We start from the raw sequence: 12,585 nt of genomic DNA on the forward strand, positions 1-12,585 counted from the left end.
AATATTGTCCAACACATACATGGCCCTCAAAGTCACTAGCCCTATGTTATAGCTCTGCCAATATGTTCCCACCAGCCCCCTCCTCTAGGCCCACAAGCTATATCTATTCTCGCATTCCCATGTACAGAGCTTTCAACTGTTCCTCACAAAAGGGCCTTTGTGTGCTGACAACTTGCAACAATCTAATTATATATAAAACGTATATCACACTATGTCACGTGGTGCTGCCTGTACGTACATGCATACATGTACTATTCTTTACCTTTCTCTATCTGGGCCTGATTCTCCAAAACTCAAGATTGTCTGAAAAGATCTTTTAAATGATTCTGGAAAGGCAAAATGTCCAGTTAGATCTACGTATCTCGCTAAGGGACATTCCCTATGTTTCTTTTAGTGGTGAAGGAGAGACACATACGTTCCAGCACAATAAACCCTTTAAATCCTGTTTAAAGTACAAAATAAAAATCATACTTTGTATTGCATTTTGGTTTGATACTATATGGCATGGTCACGTTTATTTAACAATTTTAACAAAATTGTAACTAAGACTTTCGCAAAGTCAACTATACGGTGGCGGCATCTGAGCCCCTAGCAAAAACCCTATATAGCTAGAGGCCAAGTATTGAATTGAGTTTAGGAGAGCCAAGCAAGGCCCCGCCCCCAGCACTAGTCACAAGCACCTTAGTGATCATCAGCCAGCAGACCCGTGGGGTAGGGCCGATGTGCCAATTAGCCCAACTGCCACACTAAAGGACCCTGTACTCCAAAAACTGTGGGCCATGACCTCCCACTAGTAGGAGATAACATGTGCTGGGCAACTCCAACCTATACGGCACCAGGCTAATAAACCATACAGCAAACTAATAACCCGGAAGTGCTGAACTTACTATCCAAGGCCTTACAAAGATTAGGTCAACTATCCCTTTCCTTCCTCCAGCGATGAACCAGCAAACCTAAAGAACCTATTTAGCTTTAATGTCCGCCACTAACAACCTGGAAAAAAAAACAACAAGGGAGGGAAAATTCTCAGGAGAAGATCCAAGGAGAAAGAGCCAAGAACCTTAACTCCCTTAGCTTAAATAAAGTGAGTAGAAAACAACATAGTTGTTACACGGAACTCACTGTGTTTACTTGTCAGCTAGGGGGTAACAGGAGCCAGCTGCCTTATACTACTATTGTACTCAGTGGTGGGATTCCAAAATTTTAAACTATATTAGACGTAGGTTTGAAGACCTACCTCAGCTTCCTATCACCTAGATTTAGAGTTTTGTCTATAAAGACCCGCGTAGCTAACGCTGCTTTTTTTGCCAACACACCCTTCCAACAACGCTGGTATTTAGAGTTGTCTGAGGGGCTGCGTTAGGCTCAAAAAAGGGTGCGTTGAGCCTAACTTAGCTCCACTTCAACCCTCAATACCAGCATTGCTTACGGTAGCGGTAAGCTGGGAAAACGTGCTCGTGCACGATTTCCCCATAGGAAACAATGGGGCATTTTGGGCTGAAAAAAAACCTAACACCTGCAAAAAAGCAGTGTTCAGCTCCTAACGCAGCCCCATTGTTTCCTATGGGGAAACACTCTCTAAGTCTGCACCTAAGACCCTAACATGAATCCCGAGTCTAAACACCCCTAACCTTACACTTATTAACCTCTAATCTGCCGCCCCCGCTATCGCTGACACCTGCATTATACTATTAACCCCTAATCTGCCGCTCCGGACACCGCCGCAACCTACATTATCCCTATGAACCCCTAATCTGCTGCCCCTAACACCGCCGACACCTATATTATATTTATTAACCCCTAATCTGCCCCCCCCAACGTCGCCGCTACCCAACTACACTTATTAACCCCTAAACCGCCGCACTCACGCCTCGCAAACACTAGAATAAATCATATTAACCCCTAATCTGCCCTCCCTAACATCGCCGCCACCTACCTACAATTATTAACCCCTAATGTCCCGCCCGCACCGTCGCCGCTACTATAATAAAGTTATTAACCCCTTAAACTAACCCGAACACCCCCCTAACATAAATATAATTTATATTAAACAAAATAATATTGCTAAAATTAACTAAATTATTCCTATTTAAAACTAAATGCCTATAAAATAAACCCTAATATAGCTACAATATAACTAATAATTACATTGTAGCTATTTTAGGATTTATATTTATTTTACAGGCAACTTTGTATTTATTTTAACTAGGTACAATAGCTATTAAATAGTTAATAACTATTTAATAGCTACCTAGTTAAAATAAATACAAAATTACCTGTAAAATAAATCCTAACCTAGGTTACAATTAAACCTAACACTACACTATCATTAAATTAATTAAATAAATTACCTACAATTACCTAAAATAAAATACAATAAAATAAACTATTCTATAATAAAAAAAACCCCAATAAATTACAAAAAATAAAAAAGAATTACAAGCAGTTTAAACTAATTACACCTAATCTAAGCCCCCTAATAAAATAAAAAAGCCCCCCAAAATAAAAAATTCCCTACCCTATTCTAAAATACAAAAGTAATCAGCTCTTTTACCAGCCCTTAAAAGGGCTTTTTGCGGGGCCTTGCCCTAAAGTAATCAGCTCTTTTGCCTGAAAATAAAATACAATACAAAACAATTGGATCAGCCAATCAGATTGAACTTCAATCTGATTGGCTGATTGCATCTTGGATGACGTCCCTTAAAGGAACCTTCATTCGTCGTTAGTCCGTCGGTAGAAGAGGATGGCTCCGCGTCGGCTCCTTTGAAGATGGCACCGCTCCGCTCCGGATGGATGAAGATTGAAGACGCCGCCTGGATGAACACTTCTACCGGATGAAGGACCTCTTCTTGCCCCGCTTGGATGAAGACTTCTACCGGATGATGGACCTCCTCTGCGCACCTTGGATGAAGAATTCGGCTCGGCTGAGTGAAGACGACTCAAGGTAGGATGATCTTCAGGGGGTTAGCGATAGTTTTAAGGGGGGGTTGGGTGGGTTAGAGTAGGGGTATGTGGGTGGTGGGTTGTAATGTTGGGGGGGGGTATTGTATTTTATTTTCAGGCAAAAGAGCTGATTACTTTGGGGCAAGGCCCCGCAAAAAAGCCCTTTTAAGGGCTGGTAAAAGAGCTGATTACTTTTGTATTTTAGAATAGGGTAGGGAATTTTTTTATTTTGGGGGGCTTTTTTTATTTTATTAGAGGGCTTAGATTAGGTGTAATTAGTTTAAACTGCTTGTAATTCTTTTTTATTTTTTGTAATTTAGTGGGGGGGGGGGGTTTGTATTATAGAATAGTTTATTTTATTGTATTTTATTTTAGGTCATTGTAGGTAATTTATTTAATTAATTTAATGATAGTGTAGTGTTAGGTTTAATTGTAACTTAGGTTAGGATTTATTTTACAGGTAATTTTGTATTTATTTTAACTAGGTAGCTATTAAATAGTTAATAACTATTTAATAGCTATTGTACCTAGTTAAAATAAATACAAAGTTGCCTGTAAAATAAATAAATAAATAAATCCTAAAATAGCTACAATGTAATTATTAATTATATTGTAGCTATATTAGGGTTTATTTTATAGGTAAGTATTTAGTTTTAAATATGAATAATTTAGTTAATTTTAGCAATATTATTTTGTTTAATATAAATTATATTTATGTTAGGGGGGTGTTAGGGTTAGAGTTAGGCTTAGGGGTTAATAACTTTATTATAGTAGCGGCGATGGTGCGGGCGGGAGATTAGGGGTTAATAATTGTAGGTAGGTGGCGGCGATGTTAGGGAGGGCAGAGGTTTAGGGGTTAATACATTTATTATAGTGGCGGCGAGGTTCGGTCGGCAGATTAGGGGTTAATAAGTGTAGGTAAGGTAGCGGCGATGTTGGGGTGGGGCAGATTAGGGGTTAATAAATATAATATAGGGGTCGGCGATGTTGGGGGCAGCAGATTAGGGGTTCATAGGTATAATGTAGGTGGTGGCGGTGTCCGGTCGGCAGATTAGGGGTTAAAAACATTTTTTATAGTGGGGGGCCTCGGTTTAGGGGTACATAGGTAGTTTATGGGTGTTAGTGTACTTTAGAGCACAGTAATTAAGAGCTTTATATTCCGGTTGGAGTCTCCAAATACCAGCGTTAGGCAGATCCCATTGAAAAGAAAGGATACGCAATTGGCGTAAGGGGATCTGTGGTAGCCTGGAATCACGGTAGGGAAGTAAGCGGTAGACCCTTTCCTGCCTGACTCTAAATACCAGCGGGTGGCCAAAAGCAGCGTTAGGACCCCTTAACGCTGCTTTTGACGGCTAACACAGAACTCTAAATCTAGGTGTATGATTTCCTATATGTTGGTTTAAAGACCTACCTCAGTTAACTCCCTATATTTTCCTATAATTAAACTATATTAGAGATGTGGGTTTGAAGACCTACCTCAGTTAGTTTCCTGTGATTTACTATAATTATAGGACAATATAGGAAGCTAACTGAGGTAGGTCTTCAAACCCACATGTCTAATATATTTAATTATAGGAAATCACAGGAAGCTTACTGAGGTAGGTCTTCAAAACCACATGTCTAATATAGTTTAATTATAGGAAATCATAGGAAGCTCACTGAGGTAGGCCTTCAAAACCACATGTCTAATATAGTTTAATTATAGGAAATCATAGGAAGCTCACTGAGGTAGGTCTCCAAACCCAAATGTTTAATATAGTTTAATGATAGGTAAACACAGGAAGCTAACTGAGGTAGGTCTTCAAAACCACATGTCTAATATAGTTTAATTAAAGGAAATCATAGGATGCTAACTGAGGTAGGTCTTCAAACCCACATGTCTAAAATTGTTTAATTATAGGACAATATAGGGAGCTAACTATATTAGACAGATGAGTTTGAAGACCTACCTCAGTTAGCTTCATATGCTTTCCTATAATTAAACTATATTAGACAGATGAGTTTGAAGACCTACCTCAGTTAGCTTCCTATTATTTCCTATAATTAAACTATATTAGACAGGTGGGTTTGAAGACCTATCTCAGCTTCCTATGATTTCCTATAATTAAACTATATTAGACAGGTGGGTTTGAAGACCTACCTTGGTTAGGTTCCTGTGATTTCCTATAATTAAACTATATTAGACAGGTGGGTTTGAAGACCTACCTCAGTGAGCTTCCTATGATTTCCTATAATTAAACTATATTAGACAGGTGGGTTTGAAGACCTACCTCAGTTAGCTTCCTATGTTTTCCTATAATTAAACTATATTAGACAGGTGGGTTTGAAGACCTACCTCGGTTAGGTTCCTGTGATTTCCTATAATTAAACTATATTAGACAGGTGGGTTTGAAGACCTACCTCAGTGAGCTTCCTATGATTTCCTATAATTAAACTATATTAGACAGGTGGGTTTGAAGACCTACCTCAGTTAGCTTCCTATGTTTTCCTATAATTAAACTATATTAGACAGGTGGGTTTGAAAACCTACCTCAGTTAGCTTCCTGTGATTTCCTATAATTAAACTGTCTTGGACATGTGGGTTTGAAGATCTACCTCAGTGAGCTTCCTATGATTTCCTATAATTAAACTATATTAGACAGGTGGGTTTGAAAACCTACCTCAGTTAGCTTCCTATGATTTCCTATAATTAAACTATATTAGACAGGTGGGTTTAAAGACCTACCTCAGTTAGCTTCATATGATGTCCTATCATTAAACTATATTAAACAGGTGCAAACATTTAATTACTCCATGTTTAACCTCTTTTGATGTTTCGATGCCTTCTGCTCCCTTTCCTTTCAGTATGTGCTGAGGGGGTGGAAGGCATCCATTTTTTGTTCTTTATCTTCTTGTTTTAATGATGAACAGTGGACACATTTTATTATTATTTATTAAAGTGCTAACAGATCCTGCATACACTATGTATATTAATAACCAGAGCATGCAGATACACATTGAAACTGGACATTTCAGTATATTATTGATCAGTACAAGCAGATACTCAATATATCTATGCAATGCAGACTATTAATTGCCAGTGCATATAAACACTAAATGAAGCTATACAATATGGTGTATTTATGATCTGTTAGTGATCCATAGTTTATTCATGTAGTGTTAGTGATGATCAGTCTATCTATATAACTACTCGGCTTAATAACCCAGTGTATCCGTGATCAGTTTCATACAATGCATATAGATACTGATTATTTCATATAGATAACCAGCATAGCTATAAACTCTAGTCTGCTATAAATCTGTTTTTAGTCATTGCACTACTGCATAAGTAGATGATGACCATGATGACAATAATACTTGATGATCATGATGACAATAATACTAATTACACATCATTATTGACAGGTTCCAGTTATGGAACACACTCCTGCAGGAACACCAGTCATCACTATCACTGCCACCGACCGAGACTCGGGGGATAACGGAAAAGTCACTTACAGCATAGTGTCTGGCAGCAATGGAGCATTTCACATCCACCCAGAAAATGGTAATGTCATATAGCTATTCATAAACCCCCTCTTACAAAGATTCTTGCCCTCAGGGACAGTTATAATATTAAATTAATAAATTTAGCTATATTAAAATATGATATATTTAATTAAAATATGATATATTTAATTTAGATTAAAGTGAAGGTCCTAGTTGTCCAATCATAGTTACAATGCAGTTAAATAGGGGCCCTAGGGCTTGGGTAAATTTGCTGGAGGCTACTTTATGATGCCATCTTTGTTCTTTATTGCAGGAACCATTTTCACCAGTGAGCTTGTGGTTCTGGACCCGAAGAGTCCAATGATGGATATATTGGTACAAGCTTGTGACCACGGCTTCCCAAGCCTCACCTCCCTCACTACTGTGCAGATTTTAGTGACAGATGTCAATGATCATGCTCCAACCTTTCCACAGTCGCAGTACACCGTTTCTGTGCCAGAGAACCTTCCTTTGGGTAGTACTGTCTTGATCCTGGAAGCCACTGATGCTGACCTAAACCATGAGAACTCAGGACTAGATTACACAATACTGTCCGGGAACACAGGCAATGCATTCCAAGTACAGAGCAGCCTGCGGTTGTGGAATGGTCATTTCCAGCGCATTGGCGCCATCATCTTGGCTGATCCTTTGGATTTTGAATCAATTACATTTTATAATCTGACCCTAGGTGCCTCTGACCGTGGCCTACCACAGAAGGGTCGCTCAGTACCTGTTTCCATAATAATCCAGGATGTTAATGATAACCCACCAGTCTTTCCACGGCCAGAATACAGTGTCCTTATAAGCGAGGCAGCTCCTGTTGGCTCTGAGGTGTTGCGAGTCTTGGCACAGGACTCTGACTCTGGTAACAATGGTATGATCCACTATCAGATCACATCTGGAGATGAAAAACGACTGTTTCAGATTAATGAGGCATCAGGGGCTATAAGGCTGGTCCGCCCCCTGGATAGGGAAATGCAAGCTCTTCATGCTCTGGTGGTTCTAGCCTATGATGCAAAAGAGGGTCCTACCAATTTTGCCCTTGTTCCTGTAACTGTGGAGGTGCGTGACATTAATGACAATAAGCCCTACTTCCCTGTGCAGGTTCTAACCACCAGTGTGAGGGAAAACCAGCCAGCAAACACACCACTCACTATTATTCATGCCATCGATTTGGACACTGGAGCGTTTGGTCAGCTTCTCTATACAGTGCTGGACATACCAGTTGTAGAACCAGGGTTAATGACAGGAAAGGATGCTTTCTTGGTCAACAGGACATCAGGAGAGCTACGCTCAAGACAGAGCTTTGACTATGAACGCACAAAAGCATTTAATATGATAGTGAGAGCTGTAGATGCTGGTAACTTCTCAGCCACAGTCACAGTTCAAGTACTTGTGACTGGTGAAGATGAATATGACCCAGTATTTCTAGCACCTTCTTTCAATTTTGAGGTTCCTGAAGGTTCTTTGAAAGGGCAGAATATTGGACGTGTGCAAGCAACAGATGAGGATGAAGGTGCTGATGGTGTGGTTCTCTACTCATTTTCAAAAACTTCCCCATATTTTGGAATCAATGAAACTACAGGACATGTCTATCTTAAAGTGGATAGCCAGAGGCACCACTCTGGTCGTTCCAAGCGAGAGACAAGAGAAATGACCATGGAAGTTCATGCCCACAGCCCTTTACCCTCCTCCCGTGTTTCTGTGGCTCAAGTTACTATAGACATAACACACACATCATTTGGGCTGGCACCTGATTTGAACCTGCTACTCATTGTATCTGTTGCTTCCTCACTGGCAGTAGTGGTGGTTTTAGCTATAGTGGCCATTGTGCTAGTAGTCTGCAGGTCTAGGGGGATTCAGAAGAAATGCCAGGAATCTGATGCACACCTGGACACTATGCAAGGAAATACCTTACAGAGAATAGGACATGACAAAGCAATAGCCAGTGGTGATCGCATCTACCACCAAACACTTCCTGGCTACTCCATGGAAACTTCTGCTGGAGACGGGCCATACACAAGGGGTGGCTCCTTGGACCCATCACATTCTAGTGGTCGTGGTTCAGCGGAAGCTGCTGAAGATGATGAAATTCGTATGATCAATGAATACCCACGAGTTGCAAGTATTACATCCTCCATGCAGGAACACATCTCTGCTCGGGGGCCAGACTCTGGAATACAGCAGGATGCTGATCAACTCTCTGATATCTCTTGTGATCCCTCTATGGACACTGGCCAATGGTTTAAAAGTAAGAAAGGATCAAGTCAGTCCCAACTCTATAGGGATGATGGAGGGGTAGGAGGAGCTTTTATGGGGGTGGGTTGTGGACTTAACATATCCAACCCCAAGGATTACTCTTTCCCTGAAGATGGCAAGCCAACTGTTGAAGGTTCTCTTACTGCCATTGTTGCCAGTGATGAGGAGTTACGTGGAAGTTACAACTGGGATTACCTGCTCAACTGGTGCCCTCAGTTTCAGCCATTAGCCAGCGTCTTCATGGAAATAGCCCGTCTGAAAGATGAATCAACACTTAGAAGACCATTTCAGCCAAAACCAAAAGTTGTACCACAACCACGCATTGACCCACCTCCTCTTATAACTTCAGTGGCCCACCCAGGAGCCAAAACCGTGCTTCCTAAACCAGCTGTGGCTAGGACCTTTCCTCACTTCTCATCTCTACGCCGTTCCCCTATCACTAATGATGCCTCTCTCTCATCAGCAATTCCCCCAAGTTTCTCTCCATCTCTCTCCCCACTTGCAGCACGTTCCCCTGTTGTATCTCCTTTTGGCATATCCCAAGCACCCCCAGCATCTGTCCTCAGCACTGAGCATAGCTTGGACCCTGTTGGTGATGGGGAACTCAGGATATAAGGACTTAAAAAAAAAGGAGGGAGGTAAAAATAAAAGAATAACAGAAAAAAATACCACTGTCAGTTCTGTTGAGAACCAAGGCTGCCTACAGATGTCTGTTTTTTTTTACACCTTTATATTATTATCCCAGTGGAAATACTGTCCAAAATGGGAAACAACTTACCATTTGTATGGTGCTCTCAGCCCAAACCTTGCCTCATTAATGGGGCACTCACCATGCACTGACTGGAAAAAGCACCTCCTTTACCTTCCTTCATGTGTCCCCTCTGTTGACCAGGGGTTGGAACCCACACATGGATGGTGTACTTGGACAATGAGACAGCATTTTCTATAGTGTGTAGACACCTCTTATGGTATCATTTATATTTTAATCAATAGATACCCCCTAAGATCGAGATCAAGCTAGGCAGCTACATAACAATACCTAGGGTGCAACATAATTGTTTCATTGAGATTATATTAAATCTCAGGTAGGATCTTCCCACTAGCATCTTCATACAATGTATAAAGGGCTGTGATTGACACAGTAACATGCAAACTGAAGCGGGATAAATGGATCAAGTCTACACATAAATTTATGACCTACATAGAATAATGGAAAGATTAAGAGAATTTCTGGCATGGATGGTTAGGCTTTTAGAAGTTACCTTGTTAGGAACATGAGAGCTAGTTAGGAGCATTTTTCAGGAACTTTGGATTTACAAAGAAAGTTTAAGAAGGTATGTGTCACTGTAGAGGACACAACCAGGACTCAAGGAGGTTTGAATTAAGTAGAATGTCTAAAGGTAAATACGAGGTACAATGCACCTTAGCCTTAGACAGAACAGACATATGTGTGTTATGAGAGGGACATCAGCTGTGTTTTATTACTAGTGGCACATTTCTTATTAGAAAGTACAGTGCAGAAAATCTTCCAAATAGTGGAATTTCACTAAAAGTAAAAATAAGTTATAGTTCACTAGAAATGTGATCTCTCTACACCACTCAGTATTGGCTAAATTTATTTATGTGGCTACACAATTAAAATAATTGAATAATAGAAAGTGTCATGGTGTAGCATGTAAAAAGAGCAATACTTTTGGGTATGGGTTAGTGTGGAAGGTTGATTAAAGGCTACCGCATATGATTTATTAGGATCCCTACAGGCAACTAGCAATAACACCCCCACTGGGTGGGTGTGCATCAGGTACATTTATATGTTCTTTCCCCTATGTGTTTGATTATCTGTCTTTATAAGAGTAGATTAAGGTGCAATAAAGTCAGATTGACTTGATATAAAAATCAAATCTTCTGTTGGATGGAACACGTGCTATAGTACACAGACTGCACTGTTAGACTATACTAGGCAGCTTCTCCTTGTTGTGTCTCAGGATGGGGCCCGTAACCAGCTCACGACCTATGTCTAGAGAGGCAATGCTAGCATTAGGGTCTGTGGCATCTCACTGTGCAATATGGAGCATTCTCTCCTGTAGAATCCAGAGCTACAAAAGCATGTTTTGTGATTTTGACCTTAATTAAACAAAATAAGCAATAAGCTGCTAGGAAGTGTGTCTATTTAAACAAGCGCTGGGTAGAGAATTAAATGCCCCTTCTCTTTTGTCACAGTGGCAGCTTACCCAACTTTTCATTTGTGCCAAAATCTCTTCTTTCTTCTCATTCACCACCTTCTTCTGACGAACCCTCTCCTGCTAAAGTATGCCTGTAAGATGTGACATGTACAGCAGGAATATTTCTGTCCCTAGTTATATCTGCGTTATCAGGGAAGTTTCATTGTACACAGGAATCTCTCTCTGATTGAAGCTAAGCGGTAGATCTATGAGATGTATTATTATTTAAGAATTAGACAGTTTTTTTTTAAGGCAGCTAAAATAGTTGTATCCTTTGGAAGGAGAGTGAATATTCGTCAATAATATGTGACAGTATCACAGGCGCAAATCTCATTGTTAAATAGGAAAGCATTTCTACCAAAATTTGTTTGATGGTTGATATAATTAGCAGAGTCCAGCAGGAGTCCCCCAAATAACTAGGTCAGCAAATACTTCAGTTATGTTTTACACATTTTTATGTTGATAATCACTATATTTATGTTTTAATATTCATCTGCTTGTCATCTTTTTATAGAACAGGTTATTGTTTTACTTGGTCCTTTCAGGTCCATGTCTATTTAGTTATTGAACACAAGAAGGCATCGTCCTGGCTGATAAAGCCACATAACCATTCCATTAAGAAAAGTGTATAAGATGTCTTATCGAGTACCACTAAATAACAAAGTACAATAATCAGAGGCCTGACAAATCACAGAAGCCCAGGTGTCATAACGCCTACAATTCTAGTTCTGTCTTCAAAATTATTTCCTGGATCCTAAAATATATTGCTGGCTCTTCATTAATGTGTGTTTTTGTAAATTATGACCTCTCTCCCCAAAGTACAAATTGCCTTCTGTTTCCCCAGTGTATGAATTACCACACCTCTCCATGCATTCATACTGCCCCTGCCGCCTCCTCACTATGTGACGTTGAGGGATTTTTCCCTCGTATCACAGATTAGAGCACACCACGTAGTAAAGCCTTTAGCCGTCAATATTACCAGATGTCTGTGTATTGTCAACTCATTTCAGACCCTTATTTATTATATTTCAGAAAAACCAGCAGCTTATGTTACATTTTTTGTGTATTTAGACTTCTTAATGTGTGGGGTGGGGTGGGTACATCTGTATTACAGGGTGGATGTTGGATGCGAGGGGATCACCAGTATTTAGACTTTGACTCCTCTCGTGACACCAGTTCACAAGTGCCAAGTTTTATACATAGTTTCATTTTAATAAATTGAAACCTGTTTGTAAAAAAACAATAAAATAAATGAGAATGGAAAGAGGTGTGTTGTGTGCTAATTTGCTAGCAGATCGGGAGAGTGGAGGGAGAAAAGCCTGTAGTGCATAAATAGTGGGAGATTTAAGGACTCAAATGTTAAAACTTTAATATAACATCAGTGTTTTTTTATTTTTATTATCACTATTATTCCTGTATCAGGATGATTACTACTGTATCAGACTAGAACAACAATAGCTGTGACATTTGCAACCATGCAGTGAGTTTCAATAAGTGCATCATACATTTATACATACATTATTATAATAGGACAGGCAAACAGCAATAGTGTGCCTGATTAGATCCATTATACTGAAATAGTTTCCTTCCAAAGCAGACTCAGTGTGCCTATTCATAGGATCTATAAATGAAT

At 39.8% G+C, this 12,585-nt stretch overlaps 1 protein-coding gene across 1 annotated transcript in view; it reads left to right on the forward strand.

Moving 5' to 3' along the window:
• LOC128652759 (protocadherin-16) overlaps positions 1-12,216 on the forward strand; it is a 342,864-nt gene extending 330,648 nt beyond the window's left edge. The window contains exons 21-22 of the mRNA XM_053705690.1: positions 6,349-6,490; positions 6,746-12,216. Of these exons, the coding sequence (XP_053561665.1) occupies positions 6,349-6,490; positions 6,746-9,345 (2,742 nt within the window). The 3' untranslated portion in view covers positions 9,346-12,216. The remainder of the gene's footprint in view (positions 1-6,348; positions 6,491-6,745) is intronic.
• Positions 12,217-12,585: the final 369 nt, after the last annotated feature.

Source organism: Bombina bombina, chromosome 3, assembly GCF_027579735.1.
Source record: "Bombina bombina isolate aBomBom1 chromosome 3, aBomBom1.pri, whole genome shotgun sequence".
NCBI classification, from domain to species: Eukaryota; Metazoa; Chordata; class Amphibia; order Anura; family Bombinatoridae; genus Bombina; species Bombina bombina.